Source organism: Glandiceps talaboti, chromosome 10, assembly GCF_964340395.1.
Source record: "Glandiceps talaboti chromosome 10, keGlaTala1.1, whole genome shotgun sequence".
Lineage (NCBI taxonomy): Eukaryota > Metazoa > Hemichordata > Enteropneusta > Spengelidae > Glandiceps > Glandiceps talaboti.
In genome coordinates this window covers 13,225,001-13,243,509 of record NC_135558.1, presented here as the reverse complement: position 1 = coordinate 13,243,509, position 18,509 = coordinate 13,225,001, and the positions used below count along the sequence as shown (strand labels likewise).

The window sequence follows — 18,509 nt, the reverse complement described above, 5'->3', positions numbered from 1 at the left end:
TAATTAATTAATTAATTAATTAATTAATTAATTAATTAATTAATTAATGATGTATGAATATAAAAAGTTGCTTATAGGTTACTCAATGATCCACAGGTGACAGTATATTTATATCAAGATACCAAAAGTGTGCAAAGATTATTTCAACACTTTATGCAGCCAGTACATTGTAGCTTTAATAAGCTTTGCGCCCTCAACGGCAAATATGAAGTCTCGAAGGTATTTTCTCGAAACTGCGGTACATACATTCGGTCGGAAGTGACTCGTCGTGGTAGCAAGCTTTTCACTGCCAAAATCGTGCTATAGCATACATTCAATAAGATGGTGCAAAGCGATCAGCCATGGATGATGCAAGTAGCAAACCAGATTCCGAAATTTGAGGAGATTTTTGATGAAGTGACATTTTATTGGACAGCGTTTTTCTTCACTTTGGCTACAATTCTCGTTGCTTATCTTTTGTCGAGGCGTATTACTTTGAAACCCGTCGACTAAATAGTAAATCTAGTTAAACAGTAAGTACATTTTTTTTTCATTTCTTAGCAACATTTCAAGGTGGTTTTCTCCCTCTGTAGCTTTTATTCTGATGTTCGAATGATAAATTTTCAAATATTGTACCATCGATCTACATTATTTGTATGACCAAACGAGGCGAGGAGCTAGGAGTCGAGTGTAAGTACATTTTATATTTTTCTCTGTGGTTGTGGTTGCTTGCGAAGAGCTCCCATACCACCTATATGGACGTCCATAAATAAGAATAAAATTTAATTAATACCCAGTCGATTCCTTTCTGAAGAATGTATTGAAATTTTTTTTTGTTTCAACATATCCACATGCAAACCAATGAATGGCAGCCATTATCGTTATTTACATTTTCATACGTTGTGACGTCATGGGGTTATGACCTTTCATCGTAAATAGGTAGGGGGTTTAACTCGCGGAGGGATTCCGTTTGGTGAAATCTGGTACATAAGTACGCATTTATTCGTAATGTGTTCATTAAAATGGATAAAATAAATACACAGTCCAAATGACTTAATACATAGGGCAATAGTTATCAAGAAGGATATATTTTTCATATATATGATTCTTTTGAGACAAAAATATGAAACTATTTTATCATTGCGGATGTAGATATCAAATTGCAAGTCTGTAAGTAAGCAATAGTATAGCTACGAGTGTAAACCAACCGATGCGAAGTATGCCACACATCGACGAAGCCGGCTAAAACATCACCATTTGAAACTTTACAAGGGTTCTGCAGCGTATTTTAGAGTTTGACATTGTGTGTATTCAGCATGGGGAAGAAAAATAGCAAACTTAAGCCAGAAATTGTGGAGGAGTTGAAGAAAAAAACCTATTGTAAGTTTCTGCAGCGTTGTGTGTCGATAGCCAATGTACACACTCGGTGACTACCGATCGACCCGCTCACTGCTCGTAGTAGTCCCGGAGGTGGTCAAAAACCTTTTCATAGTTTATTTTACTACGGTCTTTTTTATCTCTTTTTTTCTTCTTTTTTTTCAGTCACAGAAAAGGAACTTATTCAGTGGTAAGTGCATGTAATGTTTTCTCTTTGTTTTTGCAACTTTTTGTTTATTTACTATAACTTATATTTATAAGTACGTTGTTTGTATTAATGTATTTGGTCAATTTCCAAAACTGTTATGTTGGCACTATACACTATATACATTATCATAAAATAATTGAATGGGGAAATTAAAAATGCCAAACTTATAGAGAAGGAATTTGTTCAATGATAAATGCATGTGGTATTTCTACTTTGTTTTATATATTTTTTTAATTGTCTATGTTATGCATACATGTACATGACAAATTTGTAAAACTGTTTCCTTTAAGATTACATAACCAGAATGTGAAAGAAAGATTGTAATAAAATTTACTCTTTTGGGTCACAACATCTTAATTTTTTTACTTAAAAATAGTCGTACAAGATATAATGACCCAAACTTCAAAGATAAAAATTATTTAAAAATATTCTGTTGGACTGTACCAACCCAAATAATTTTGAAATTGATAGGTATTTAGTATTACTATAATCATGGAAGTATCACCCATGGTATATATTACTTGTCGGAACTGCAACAATTTTTCCATTTGACCAAACAAACAACTTGTGTCCCAGTACAAGGGACTTATCTAAATTGCCAATGAATGTAACAATATGCAGACTGTCTACATCAGTACATGTGTATATGCAACTGATTTCTGAAATCTATATTCAGTAGTAACATAGTACATGTACTGAATAAGCTACAACAATAATTAGTAACGTAGATCTATTTTTAGTTGAATCACTGCGCAGTCATGAAAACATTATTACCGATAGTATTGATTTAAAAATGTGATTTAAGAAACTACAGTGTTCTGTACATGTCAGTAAAAGTACGCTAGCCAAGTTACATAATCGTAATTATAATATTTAATTCTTATAAAGCGTATTATATTACAAGTAATCATAATACACTTTACAACTGATTGAAAAAACAAAAATACAAATATAAAAGACAATAGAAATATACCATTTGAAAAAAAAACCCACGTAACTGTTAAAATGTCCTGATATTAGAAATATTCTGGTAAAAAGGTTCACATGCAAAAAGGTAAAATATATACAAATACATGTAAAGATGTCTGCAACTGTGACTAAATATACGATGCTTACATTAACAGAACCAGAGAGTACACACAGTGAAGGATATTTAGCTTATTAGTGTTGACAAAAATAATTGTGTCCATGTAGTTGTTGTTTGTTTGATTTTGTGTAAAGGGTATTTAGATAATTTTTGATAAACTACAGTCAGGCCATCTACAAATTGATCCACTGAGAATAGTTGAAATCAGGTCTCGAAGGAAATATTTTTAACTACAATTGAAACGTTTTACTCACAGTCAGTATATTTTTAGTGAATCTCAAATTTTGTCAACATATTGTCAGAGGTATAAATGTAACTATGAACTCGGAGTCCATGAACATTCATTTTCGCAAATAATTTTAAAGTTTGATAAATCAGCTAGATGTGGGTTCCAAATAAGTTCTTTTACGTACACTTTACCAACATTTTAATTATTTTACAGCTACGAATGTAATCTTCATCAGGGTTTTGTATTGAGGGACATTTTGATTTTGATCATTTTAGAAAATCTGAAAGAATAATTTTATAATAATTTAATTGAAGATAAAAGACTGTCTTAGACCTAATGGACATTATAGCAAAGTATCCATCGATAATCAGCAACAAAAAATTGTCAAAAACAAGATAAAAAGGTCACAATAAATTGTGTCAAGTTCATTTAATTAATTTGATGTAATGAGCGTTACCATGAGAACAGAGAACATCTTTGATGAATTATGTAAGGAGATACATTTAGTAATTTCTTAACGAGGTTAATTAAAATTTCTAATCAGCATGAAATATTGTCATCCAATACATGGACTACAATAGCAAAAAAATCTAATTTCAATTTAAAAATAGCCCTCTTGGGTGTTCAAAACATAAATATATCAAGATATCGTAAACCTGAAAGATCAGTAAATTTAGCTTTTGCAACCCTTCAAGTTCATTGTTATTTGTTGCTATGAACCCACCAAAAAGACATCGCATCATTCAATATATATTTACCAAGGTCTGAGTGTGTGTGTGTATTTTTACCTGTGATGGATATGTTGTTCATCCTTGTAACTGCACATGTAAGTCTTCAGAACTTCCTCGTCTCTCTGACAACCAGTGGGAAGCCATCAATGAAACCAGAGATTTGGTATAAACAACTAGACAGCTTGCATGTGTGCGGGGTCCAAACAAAAGTGGTGGGGAAGTCATGAGACGACACAGAAGAAATGCATTAGGTAGCATATCCTGTAAACTAAGACCTGTATTGTTGGTATCAAAAACTAGGCTTACATGTAAATTTAGTGTGGTACTCATACAGTGTGCCAGGGCTCTAAACCATTTTGACTGATGCACACAGTTTCTAGGGATGCACCTAAATATGGTATTCACCTACACTATGTGGTGAGTCACAAGAAATGACAGATTTTATCATATTGACCCACAACAACAAAATTCGGATATCATTAGACCGCACACTGTATATGCATACCAGATAAGTCATTTTGAAATGAATTGGAATGAAATTATCAGTAGTACAAGGGATATACAACGATTTAAAAAATGGATAGTAGAAAACTCAAAACTGGAACTTAAAACAGTTCACTTGGCTAAATGTGACGACCGTGTCAGTGTACGTGTTAAATTCATGCCCTGGTACATGTGATTATTCTCCATCTCATGACTGTTGTATGAAAGTGTGACAGTGTTATAAACACAGTTACACTGTCCAAAATTTATAGTGGTAAACACGTTTTGCCCAGGGTAACAGTCTACATCTACTCAGTCTGTTACTTAAGGCAGAATACATTAACTTACTTTTTACTCTCTGTCAGTCGAGATACCATTACGAATAGACCATCCGCTTAAAAAAATACAGTTTTGTATTCTTAGACATAAAAGTTGACATCACGTATACACATACTCAAAATGATTTTTTTTTTGTAACTTGAGAACTTCTTACAATAAATCTTAAGGAATGAACTTTTCCTGTTCATAGATTTATTGTAGGAAAGTAATTAACTCCAGATTTAACAGTTTCACTGACTTCAGATTATCCGACTTTTAAAGAGATGGGTTTTTTTTTTGTTGCCATGAAACTTTTATTCTCAAGTTTTGAACTATGAGTATGATCATTTTAAAGGACTAAGATTTAAACCCAGCTTCACACATTCGTACTCTCTCATGTGACTCGGAATGATTACATAAGGTTATTCCTTTGTGCTGGACCAACTTTTTTTTATACATTATTGTACATGTAGCTCTACCAGACAACTGGTTTTTTTTCATGCCTATAGATTTTGATCCAAGCCTGAGGCAGTCCTATAAACAGAAATGTACCCCAGAATAAGACATACATCATAACATGTAGCAGATTCATGACCACTTGTCCTTGCTTTGGACAATTTCAGCAATGGTCAGATTATGCTTTTGTATGCTGGCCCATAGAAATCAAAGCCCTCAGGAAAAACAGTGTCTATAATGAAACAACAAGAAAGACAGTGTTTTGTGTTATGACAAGACATTGCATTTAGGATTTACAGTAATTTGTACTCATTTTCGTTAAAATAGAACTTTGGTTAATACCATGAAAGGATTACTGTTGTATGCACTTGGGTTCAATCACTATTGTTCTCTCTCTCTTGTATTCACCAGGTTTCCGTTTCATGGCCAAGATTCACACAATATAGTTTTCTGTGTATTCTTTAACTTCACAAGATTTAATTTTCTCTGAAAACACAAGGTTCTAGGCCAATCACTGTATATGTAAAATGTGAAAGCTTAAATAAAAACATTTGTGTCATCGCACCGCTTTGGATAAAATGTCCTGACCAGAAACAATTCTTTTTTTTTTCTTTTTTTTTTGCCTAATACACCTAATTTTGATACTGATTTTTCAGTAAAGAGAATACATGATGTAATGTATGTAGATTTGTATTTGTCAGTTCTAATAATGATTATTATCGACATGTAAATCACCCAGGGGGGAATCCTTTTTTGAACAATGCATGGGAAGTCTTTTAAGTGTTGTAGTAATATGTAAATCAAGTTATGAATTGTTGATAATTCATTGTTCCAGAATGCAGCCTTTGTGCAGTTAATCTAGAAGCTAATCTCGTATTTGTGGCTTCGAATCTCTTGTCATCCCTGCACTAGCAAGTGAGGCAGTAGTCCAAAGAGAGGTCTTAGAATTTGGAGCCATGGATAACCTCTAAACTATTGTACAGTGTGATCAACACTTAAACTTTAAAGCTTGAAGTACTACATGTAAATGATAAACTGTTAGAAAAAAAAAACCAAGTGAATTTGGTTGAATTTATATAGAAAATGGATTTTTTTTTCTGAATTAAAACTAGACAAGAGTATTCGTAACAAATATGTTCCATTTCATCTTAGTGGGGAATAAAATATATATGTTATTCTCCCATAGTTATATTGGCAGTGGGCTATTTGTTTAAGATTTTGTATGCGTTAACTCGTTATACTAGAACCGAACATTTCAATCTAGTTTAGTTTCTCTGAAAACACATTTTCATTTCTTTCAAAATGATATCAAAACGGTCTCTAGATGATAATTCAGTGTTAACTAAAGTATATTTGCTAAAGGTTTGGTAACCCTTGTAACAGATGAGAGATATGTATAGATTTAGTAAATTTTCACATACCATTTCCATCATTTTGGTTTGAAATCCCAGATCCGAAGCAAATATAGAAACTCAGGTTTTACTTAGCCCAGGATAAAAAGTGATGACAGCCATGTTTAAAACTCTACTGGGACATTAGTTGTAGAAAACAGTGCACTGAAAAAAAAAACCGTGAAAGAAAACATTGAGAATAGAGTTTATTATTTTAGACATTGGCTTGTTGCCAGCGTACACATGTTGGGAAACAAACTGATCAAGTTCCAGCATAAATCATAACCCATGGCAGTGTGCTATATTATTGTCAAAAACAGTGCTCTAATGGCAATATTTCAAAGAATTTTATTACTTGTGTGTATAAAAAGAAAATGGTTTGTGTTTAATATTCCTTGTGGAGCCATGGGAATGTAATTATGGAGTTATGAACTCTGTACACACATGATTTGCAGTACGGCCTAACAATTATTGTTAAAGGCCAGGGATTCAGTCCAAGATTCCTTTCATTATTGCTATCTTCTCAATGAAGCCATAAGGATTACATTTGATCATTCTTTTGTTCTGGACCAACTTTTTCTGTAGGTCTGCCAGACAACAGTTTTGCGTACTCCGTACCTAAATTTTAAAGAGGCACAGTACAGGCTGATTGTATATATTTTTGGGATGCAAGTTTTTCTGCAGATAAAGGAGCCATATGTATGGATAAGAAATTTTTATTATAAAACAACTTTACTATGCTTTCCTACTTGAGAAAAGAATATGAAACAACATTGACCAAATTCATGTTTGTAACTCAATATATTGCAGAAAGCTAAAACGTGTGTAAAAAGTTTGTTTTTGTACAAAATGTACATACAACGACACAAATTTTACACATTTTCTATTTTTTGGCAATTTATTGAGTCTCAAAAAAGGACTTTGTATACATGTATGTTGTTTTACATTTTATTTTTCAAATAAGGAAACATAGTAAAGTTGTTTTATGAAAAAAAAAAATCCAAAATAAACACTCATTCGTCATCCGTATGGCCACTTTAAATTTAACATACCCGTTGTATTGTGTCTAATTTATGATGTGTAGATTTAACCATCACTTGTTATTCACAAAGCTCAAATCTGGTATTTACATGTAATAGTAATACATAAACGATTCAATGACGTAATGATTTATATGCTTGTTTAAAAATGTGAAGGAAACTGTTGCTATGCTATCAGACATGCTAACAATTCCCGAATATGATTTCCGTGCCATCGAAGGCATGCATCAACATTAAAGTTACATGAGTCCATAAGTAAATTATAATTTTATATCACTTGAGTCAAATTAATGTAGCTTATAAACACTGCTTGGGCCACTTTGATCCTGTACTGAGCCCAGGCTTAAACAATGAATATCCATGAGATAATTTATACTGGAGAGAGCAAACACTTTGGAGTCATGAATATTCATTGTTCAACCATGAATAATTAGTTCTGCTGACTCCATCGAGTCCATGATGGATTGGCCATGTACAGGAAAGATACCTCATAAAGGCACAAGATCAACAGAACTTGATGTTTAGGAGTCATGAATATTCATTGTTCAACCGCAAATAATTAGTTCTGCTGACTCCCATGGTGCATTGGCCACAGCAAAGATACCTCAAAAAGGCACAAGATCAACTTGATGTTTCAGTGAAATCATAACAAGTGTAGGTGATGAAAAATTATGAAATGATTCTCCAGAACCCATAGTTTATGAAAATGTTATTTCCTAAAGTAGTGGTCTCCTTTAACTTTGTAGGAGGTATGTGTCTTGAATTTCTTGTACAGGTGTGTTGTATCACTAAACATGAGAGCACAGCACTTTGCCTACATGTACAGTGTCATGTTGACTGGTCGCTAAAGCAACAATACATCTGTTTCCTAGTCAGATGTCAGTTTAAATATTGATGACTTGTGATGTCACTTAGCTCTGAACCATCCATGGACAAATTTGATTGATGCACATTGTATTGTTATGACCTTTCTCTTCTTTGGATAAATACCACACTTCACTCAAGGAAACATGAAAACAGAATCAAGAGAACATGTTTGTTCATCAGAGATGCTCATTAGTACTGTAGATATAACTCTAAACTAAGCTTTCGGAAGAGATACATTGCTCTCAAGATTGCAAATATAAGAGTGAAAGAGATAAAAGAAAACATGTACATGTTGATTGATGCCTTCATTATCGTTACTCGGTGCATCAATAGGTGATATTGGATGTCCACAGGATAGTGTTAAATTAGCACCTTGAGCAAGATTACATGAACACTGACTCAATTGCGCAGTAAACTTTTCCCGTAAATTCAAATACAAATTACAATATACTTTGCAGACTCTTGCATGGATATACGTGTACATGTACATGTACACTGTACATTGTAATGTCTAAAAACAACAGCTACATGTAACTACTTTTCACTTCCTGCATTGATGACATTAAAAGAATCCGATGATGTTCAAAAACAAAGGTTAATGTGTATGGATATATTGGGTTCACCATGGAAGTAACAGGTCGCCCCTTATAAGTTATAATATTCGTAAAACCACTCATGGGGTGGCCCATGAAAATAAAGTGACGCCCCCGAAAAACTGCTTGTGGAGAACCCTGTGCTGTATACATGTAGTTTTGTACATATTGAAGCTGTATAGAACTGATAGTGTTCCCAAGGTTAATTTGTAACTGTTTGAAGAATGGAAATTTTATGGAAAGGAAGGAAAAATTACAAGAATATATTCTCAGCTAATTGCTACTATGGCAATCAAGGTCTTGCTATACTAAAATACTAGACAAACAAAACTTATTGTTGTGACATGTTAATATTAGCTATTGAATGGACATTGGTTTAATTGTACTCACAGTAACATGGCATTTTTGATGACTTCCATGATCTTGCAGTGGGGACTCTCAATGTTTACACTATCTTGATCACAGGGTGATTAGATTCATACAACACAGGAACTGCTATCACCCACTTGTGTAATCTATATTCTACATGTTGAACAACAATAGTTTTAATTTTTTTTTAGTTTTAATCTTAGTAAACTGAAAGCCAGAGCTGTAATATCTATTATTTGTGTTACTTTCAGGCACAAAGGTTTCATGAAAGATTGTCCTAGTGGTTCTCTTAGTCAAGAGGTAAGTTTACAATTTTTATCAACATTGCTAGTAGCCCAGAGTTATGTCTTGGTCTCACTGTGTCACCTTTCAACCACTTTTATCAACATAGCCCAGAGTCTCTTGTCTCCCTAAAGGTTTATGAATGCCCGTGTACATGTGTATCGTTATAGCTTTGTTGAGATATTGTGAGAATTATTGCAGTTATTTGTGTAGTTGTACATCAAAAGTGATAATAATTTATCCTAAATATGTTGTTAGAAGTATAATGTAATAATTGTGTATTCATTTCTTCTTGTGCAGGAATTTGTCAAAATTTATAGGCAGTTCTTTCCTTTTGGGGATCCTACCAAGTTTGCTTCATTTGTCTTTGATGTATTTGATGAAAATAAAGTAAGTAGTACTTTGTATACTCTGTGATATGCATGTATAAAATTATAGACAATGTGATGTGAGTCTGATGACAAAGGAAGTGTGGTTGGTAGCCTTCTTGTTCAAAGTCAAGGGAAACCAATAATAAATCGACATTTGAAGATGAACTATTAGCATTAGTTATTGTGGGGTAAAGAGAGTAGCTACTGAGGTAAATAACAGTATAGCTGTGTAAGAGAGCTAGATGACTGCAGAGAAGTCAATGGAGACAGTGGACGTAAAGCCGGGTGCATGACCAATGATAGCAGGGTGTAAACTATCAGTAGTAGATGGCTAGTACTGTCTACTGACTGTAAGATTAGCACAAATATAGCAACTCAACTACAATTTCTAAGTCGTGTATTTTGCTGTATGATTCTCCTCTTCTCATTCCTTGACATATCTCTGTTCGTTTTTTTTTGTGATTAATTGAAATATTTCTCCTTCTAGGATGGTTTAATTGAATTTGAAGAATTTATCAGAGCTTTGTCAATCACGTCCAGAGGAAATCTAGATGAGAAATTAGATTGTAAGTATAAAGTGTCGCACTCTGTTACTAGTGTAGAGTTTGAATTTAAAATGCATAATTGGGAGCATCTTTACATCATCATCATCCATCCCCTTAAGCTTACAACTGTACAATAGTGTGATGGAAATCAAAGCAAAAGAATCAGGTAGCAGTCACTGGATTGGCCAATACTTGAGAATATCCGGTCATTTTGTACCTTACAGGCACCCAAAAATTCTATTTGTGCATATTTTCCAAGGGGCATATGATTTAGACTTGACTATCATGACTCAGAACATTTCTCCATCAAAACTTGTAGTACAAGTCCGTAGATATTGACCAAAAGTTTTATTTACGTATCTTTTTCCTAGGGGCATTTAGGTTATATGATTTAGACAATGATGGTTTTATTACCAGACAAGAGATGTTAGACATTGTAGATGCTATATACAAAATGGTAGGCAACATGGTGAAGTTACCAGAAGAAGAAAACACACCAGAGAAGAGAGTTAACAAGATATTTGCATTGATGGATAAGGTATGAAATAACCAGTCTTGTTAGATCAATCAATCAATCAGTCAAATTTCTGTAACGCCGATTTCCAGAGCAATGTTCTGTTCAGTAGTACTGAATGGCTAGATATTACAACAACGTTTTGTGAAGATTGTGGCAAAGAATTAGTGCAAAATAAAGATATCATATGTTTGGAGACTCCCAACCACAGCTGTGTTTTACTTTCTTTTCATTGCAGTCATGCTGGCCTTTTACAAATTTATACGGAGGGACAAGAATGTGACGTTACTCTGCAGTTAAGAATATTATTTTATAAGACTTGGTTCATGTATGTGGATTTATTTCATAAATCTGCTTTTATTTTCAGAATAAAGATGACAAGATAACCAAAGAAGAATTCCAGGATGGCTCTAAAGCTGACCCCTCTATAGTCCAGGCCTTGTCACTTTACGACGGACTTGTCTAATTGTAGACTTTGAATGGCATGGACAATGTTATACCAGCAGGACTGGATCTAAACATGCAAAGACTTCCCACCAATCAGCAGGACTGGAAGATAGCGTCGGACATCATTGCAGTGTAGGACTCAATGAGAAAACATCTCTTATTTGTCCATGTATACAGGAAATTGTAAGATAAGATGACGTAGATGTATTTCTTGTTAACTCACATATTGAAAATTGAAGGCAGAGCTGAATGTACTTGCAATATGCTATATTCTGGTTACTCCACTTTGCTGCCAAGAAGCATCATCATATATGGGTGTCCCAGATAAGAAAATTTGATGAGATGCAACTTTGTGATAGATGCTGAGTACATTACAATAGATGAAATGGTCAATAAAAAAGCATCTAAAACAATGCTGTCAGTTCCCAAAATCAACAACAAAATAAGCAGACCTATTTGAACTGGGCAGAGATTGTGGTCAACATTTGCTAGCCAACTATAACAAATGACAGTTTTCAATAAGAGTCACAGTACTTTACAATCATGGCCCCCATTTCCAGTGACTTACGAACAGCACTCCAAGTGGCAAAACTGTGTAATCTTTTGTTTTTCTGATTCTGCTAGAATATGGCATATTCAGTAAACTGATATTGGAGAATTTAACACTTCGTATTAATTGTACAATTATGTGTGTATTCATCAACAACCAGTGAGTTTACCTTACAAAAGGAAAAGATAGACAGATATTGGTAAAAAGATATTTATTTCCAGTTCTGCTGAAATTTGAAACAAGACTTCCCACAATCATTATATCAAATGAAAAAGGATATATTTACAATGTCTAGTATTTCAGTGGCCCATTTTGGAGACCAAACATTAATAATGTTGATATATTTTCATTCCTTGACTAGAAATTGACTAGAATTCTAATCTTATTTTATTTTATTTGAGTTTACAAAGTTGTTAATACTTACCAAAAAAAAATTTGAATAAGTGCTAATTTTTTTAAAACTTAAATTGGATATATTTATATCAAATCATGTTGAAAAATGAGCAAAGGAAAATAAAAAAGTGCAACATTTTAAAGATTTGGACATATATTTGAAAAATGATACAAAGTTAGTTGAATAATGTGTAAAATTGACATGAAGCAAATTTGGTAATTCGCTTTGATTATGTATGTACAGGAGGAAATTATTCCTGGAAGGCCAGTGAAATGAAAGCGTACAGTTTTGGTGCAATGAAAGATCAGATTTACAGGGCTTAGATTGAAACAGCACTTTATTATCGGTTAGTACATGTACAACAAGGTATATTACATTTACAAATGTAGTACCCTTGACCTTGATACTTGAATTTGAATTTACTGATAGTAACACTTAGTCAGCTCCACGGATATCAGTATACACATACTATATTGTTGTATAGAGCAAAGCATCGTTTTGGAGTCGGTATTCTTGTGTTTGGGACATATTTTTGCGACCAAAAAGTGTTCTAGTGGCAGAACATACTATTACAAACATTTCAAAATTATAATTTGTAATCCATGCACCTAACTGTAATTCATCAGAAATTTATTATACAGTGCACAATCCAAGGTCAATGAATATTCATGGTGATAATGAATCATATAATTTGCATACATCAACATTCTGTGTACATTCATAGATGAATGCTAATTTGTTCTCCAGTTGTGCACTGTATGCTATACATACCATGATCTGAGGACAGTGGATTTTCTCCATTGGCAGTGAATCATTAGAATCTCATTTGCATACAGCATCTTGCATAGATGAATGCTAATTTGCCCTCCAATTATGAAATATAATTATGTCAAATAGAGCATGATCCGAGGAGAGTGGATATTCTCAATTGATGATGAGTTACTAAAAATTTGCATATTGCCAATACCATGAATATAATTAACACACATGAATACTAATTGGCCCTGGGTTATGCATTAGACTGAAATAAAACTGGTGTTTCATTCTAAACTTACAGTATCCAAATGTAGTTGTGACAGTTTATTATTGTTTTGAACTAGTCTCATGTTGTAATTTAACAGGTTTTATCTAAATATTCAGTATTTTTCGCTTGTTATTTTTTTTGTATCCTACCTCATTTACCAAAAGTCAAATTTCAAACCATAGTTACATGTGTAAATGTGATTGTAGCGTGGAAGAGCCAGTTGTTGTTTCTACTTGTTGCTTCAACCCATTGTAGCATGTGGTTACAGAAGTAGACTCTAAGATTCGTTGTGTCATACCAGCCTCACCGGTTGACCGATGTGTGAAAGAGTCCCGTCACGGCATACCTTACAAACTATTACATAAGTGAACCTATATGCCCTCTAGTGATAGCCAAATTTTGTTGTTGTGAGTCAAAGTGAGAACAGCTGGCATATCTTTTGAGTCACCACATAGTAAGAGATAGGGAAACCCCAAATTTTAGAAATTGCGTGTGTCAGTGGTGCGTCAAATTGGCTTAGAGGGGCACACTGAAGTGAAGCGATGACTGGATCTTTCAGACTAACGTGATTTCAGAAATGAAAATATGTACTTCTTTTCTAGAATTGAGGTAAAAAAAAGTTCACTGTTTAACCTCATCATATTTGCACTGATAATCATAATATCAACATTTACCTCTCCTAGTGTTTTGTACGTTCACATGTTTGTATTATAGAGTCATGATTTTACTTTCTTCAGAGTGTGTTTTTGACCGTCGATTTAGTTTCATTAGTTTGTGTGTTCAGGGTATGGATTAGACAAGTATCAGATATTTGAACAAGAACTAGCTGACGAAACAAATGTTTTGTATATATTTACTATGGAAATATATAGTTGATGTTTATAGCTGATTATGCCACATGATTTTTTGGGGGCATATTTTGCACAACTTTTGTAATAATGTACATGGAAGGCTAGTCAGGTCAGATTTAAAAATTCATGCATAAAAAACAACAGTTGTCTGGCAAAGCTATAGAACAAGTTGGTCCAGGACAAAAAAAGTATCCTGTGCATTTGAGAACCTGGGATCCCAGGCCTTTAAATACATATTCTATAGACACACTGATTACTCAAAAATATGTAAAAAAAATTAAATTGTTCCTCATATATACATCACTGTTATGTTGACATCAAATCAGACAAGACAATTTTGAAATAGTCATGTTCTCAGTCAGATGAAACATTCAATGAACATGTTTATGTGCTGGCGGTATGTGTAGTTTGCATATATGTAAATCATTGCAAATGTTGTGGAAGATACAGACAAGCAGCATGTGATATAAAATTGTTTCTACATCACCTATCCATTCCTAGTATCAAACTGTACAAAAGGCCGAGGGAGAACCCTGATTATTAGGTGAAATCATAGGGTGGAACCCGCTACCCGGGTACTGTATAAAAGGCCTCTGATACACACACTAATATAGTATAACACTATACGTGTATCAAACACACTTAGTTGTTTTCGACAATTGCATTTATCCAGCTGTATATTATGGATACCTATTTATTACCATGTATGTATGTATGTATGTATGTATGTATGTATGTATGTATGTATGTATGTATGCTATTTATTGTGTACTATATTGTAGAGATGTAGACATTTGTAAAAATGTTGTTATTTTATATCGAAACCAATTCCAATCTGATTAGAACCTGTGTGCCACTGTATATGATAATAAAACAAATTTTCAATCAAAGGTCTTGACTTGTGTGTACATATAAATGGGAAGAAAAAAAACTATAGCGTTCATATGGTCACAAATAGCTGTTATATTGTAGAACAGGATGTCAGGCTACGATAATGAAATGTGTGGGTACTATTTCATCAATTCTTTATTTCAATTAAACCTTTCAAATAGCGATATGTTGTGATTGTGAACAGTTAGGTGAACACAAAGCCCATACCATGAGAGACTACTGGTAACTGAGAAAAAAAATGCAGACAAGTTTACATTTTCCTTCACAAATTTGACTCAAAATAACGCTCAAAGCATTGGAAGATTATGCGACGAAAAAACCCGCCAAGGGACTGGTGCAGTCGAGTAATACCCATGAGTAATACCAAGTAACATTTCTTCGCATACTTTGAATATAGCGCCCCCTATCTGTGTGGTCTTTTATTGTGTGGGCGTGTTTGCTTGTATTGACACAATTGAAGTATCCAAAACAAAAGAGTTCGGAAATAATAGGACACTTTATGTTGAGCGGTGTTAAACACTGTCGTTAAGGTAAATTCCTTTGAAACACCACTGTGATTAGATTTGGTAATATGATATGCTTTTTGTTTCTGTTTTTATAAATTTGAGAAAAAAGAATGACTACCTGTCAATATTGTCGCTGCGAGCAGGGTTCGAACCTGCGCGGGGAGACCCCATTGGATTTCAAGTCCAACGCCTTAACCACTCGGCCATCACAGCTTATATGTACATTTATTGCAAAACACAATTTCAGAATTCTCGCTGATGTTGGAAATACCCCGATAGTTCGATAAATTGTGTGATCAACAAATATATTTATTAAGGGTAGACGATTACAGGTTTATTGCAAAGGCCAAAAATACTTTTTAAAGTAGTTTTAGGACTAGAAAAAAGGCCTAGTAGAAATAAAATATTGTGAACGAAAAACTGAAAATGTTGATATCACATGCAGGTATGTTACGTGTGAAAAGTACAGCTGCGTTATATTTGAACACAGTAAATGATACGGTTAATAGTGCTAATTGTAAGAGGAGAAAAGTTCTCACAATCAATATATTATATATGCTATGGCAATTTATTACAGAGTGAGGTAAACACACAATTCGGCGGCTGACAAGGATATAATCTGAAAATAAATGCCTTATGTGCCCATGATAGGATTGTAATGCCAAATGTATGAAAATCTACCTGTAAAAAATATGGAACACCGTAATTTCTTTTCATTTAAATCCATATTTTGTTTTGCAACGTGTACGTTTACTTAGTATGAAACACGTGATATTTACACAAAAATGTGATCACATGTATATTAACGACTTTGCGAGCTTGACTTGACTTGAATTTGCGCGCGAAGACCCCATTGGATTTCAAGTCCAACGCCTCACTCGGCCATCACATTTTTTCTATGAGATGACCTCGATCGTCTCAAAATGAAGAAAATATAGTTAGTTTTAAAATCTTTTCCTAATTTGAACCCTCCCAAGTACGTTTTCCAGTGCCCTTATACCTTAGCCTTTAGTAAAGAGTAACTGTTCACATCCTAAAATCAAAAGTTTGTTTAATACAACATGGACTGCAAAGTTTGCAGTGATACATTAATTGAATACAGTTATTTTAAACGTGTCAATTTTGCTTTTATTTGAAATGTAATTGATTTTGATTTGTATCAAAGTATTTACCAACTCAAATTACGAAATACGGAAATGATGACAGTCACACTTGAAGGAGCTAAGACAAGGAATCGAAATCTCAAATATAGGAAGTTCATTTGCAAGAAAGCCCAAATCAATTCGGGTCAGAAATTGTTTGCTAAAAGATATGCACGTAGTATAAAAAAGTACTAGTAACCCACTTGTTGACGCTGCGAGCAGGGTTCGAACCTGCGCGGGGAGACCCCATTGGATTTCAAGTCCAACGCCTTAACCACTCGGCCATCACAGCTTACACTTGCCAATATTTTGAACGATTTACTCAAAGGAATGTTTAATAATTAAAACCCCAGTAATTATATTGTTTTCTCTATTTTACTTTAACTTGCTTACGTCTTGAAAATACACGATATTTTACCTTGAAATGGCTCAATATAATATTCTGATAACCCGAATGTTGCAACCTCTACCAGCCGTTGGTGGCGCTCTGCACACCAGCTCGTTACAAACCGAATAGAGGTATGGATAATTTCCAACCAAAATTTGTCGGTGCCGGACCCCCATTACTGACAGGCTTTGAAGACAATCGTGTATGTTTACGCAGGTACATGAGTAACATATATAAACAAGTGCAATGAAAATATTTGTGAAAAAACACCAGTCACTACTGTTTCACCATCTTCCGACCGCAAGGGGGCGGGCTTCGATATAATTCTCTTCCACACAATTGGTTCAGTGTGCCAACTATCTCCTCGCGACGACCATCTCCTTCTCTTCTCTCTCCGGAGCTCCGCCTCTCCATATCTCGCCATCCTCCCACAAGTGTATTTCACGAACGCGTTGTACCAACTGCATGTATCGCATGTAGAATGAATGGAATTTAAAATCTCGCGTTAGTATGGAACATAGAACTGTGAGATCATCACCAATGGTAACGTCACAATCGACCGCGACTGTCACAATTCCACATTCTTGTTCCTGCTATGGCTATAGCAAGTAGCAATATGACTTCGCTCGTCAAAATACCGCCTTGACACCCGTCAACATGACACTATCAGCAATTATTATATATTTGCTGCGGTTTTGCATACGTTTTACGTACCTTGTAGCGATTGAGCTACCGGTGGTTGGAACATGCATCCGTATTTCTGAGAAATTGGTTGTCTCAACCAAATCCACCATCAATGATGTGGCAAAGACCTTCAGGAGTCTACCGTTCCTGGTGATGATCATTCCACCGTTATGGTTGCCATATTTCTTGACAAAATGGACCTGGAATCGACTCGGATTTACACAGTGGATGTCAACCCGTTTGAACAAATGGAGGAGGAGCGTTATCGAGACATGGCGTAATATCTATTCTAGGGAAGCATTGGAGAGATTTGTCAGATCGTTTTTTGGGATATGTCTTCGCCTACCCGTCATCGGCCGACTGTGTTCCCTGGTGGACAAAGTGATCTCTGTTCCCGGTAAGATAAAGTTTACCGTCGTAAATTTCATCAACGATATAATACACAACGTTCGATGTATCGCTACCTCCGGACAAATGGTTGATAATATGATAAAGAGGTCGCTAAGTGTGGTGAAGAACTTCACGAGTGTACCAATCCTGGTAATCATTCTACCACCATTATGGCTACCTTACCTGATACTGAAATGGACCTGGAAACGACTTATGATTCAAAACTGGATTCCCATCCGTATGACGACTTTGAAAGGAAATATTATGGAGACACTGAGAAAAATCTACCTCCGTGGGACGCCCTCTAACATTCTCAGAATGTTTATTGAAATGTGCCGTAGCCTACCAATCGTCGGCCGACTCTGCTCCCTCGTGGACAAGATGATTGCTTTCCCCGGTAAG

At 34.5% G+C, this 18,509-nt stretch overlaps 1 protein-coding gene and 2 non-coding genes across 4 annotated transcripts; 1 reads left to right on the top strand and 2 right to left on the bottom strand.

Moving 5' to 3' along the window:
* The first annotated feature begins 407 nt into the window (after positions 1-407).
* LOC144440792 (neuronal calcium sensor 1-like) lies at positions 408-12,094 on the top strand. 2 transcript variants are annotated; one of them, XM_078130182.1, is made up of 7 exons: positions 408-512; positions 1,522-1,546; positions 9,380-9,428; positions 9,711-9,800; positions 10,269-10,347; positions 10,698-10,864; positions 11,208-12,094. In XM_078130182.1, exons 3-7 carry the CDS (start codon positions 9,393-9,395, stop codon positions 11,304-11,306), a joined length of 471 nt encoding a protein of 156 aa, XP_077986308.1. In that variant the 5' UTR covers positions 408-512; positions 1,522-1,546; positions 9,380-9,392; the 3' UTR covers positions 11,307-12,094. The 2 variants fall into 2 exon arrangements, with proteins under 2 accessions (XP_077986308.1, XP_077986307.1); XM_078130181.1 differs by lacking the exon at positions 408-512 and adding an exon at positions 1,166-1,359.
* Positions 12,095-15,634: 3,540 nt separating this feature from the next.
* Trnas-uga (transfer RNA serine (anticodon UGA)) lies at positions 15,635-15,716 on the bottom strand. Its single transcript has one exon. It is a non-coding gene; the product is annotated as a tRNA-Ser (tRNA).
* A 1,139-nt stretch (positions 15,717-16,855) lies between these two features.
* Trnas-uga (transfer RNA serine (anticodon UGA)) lies at positions 16,856-16,937 on the bottom strand. Its single transcript has one exon. It is a non-coding gene; the product is annotated as a tRNA-Ser (tRNA).
* Between the last annotated feature and the right edge of the window lie 1,572 nt (positions 16,938-18,509).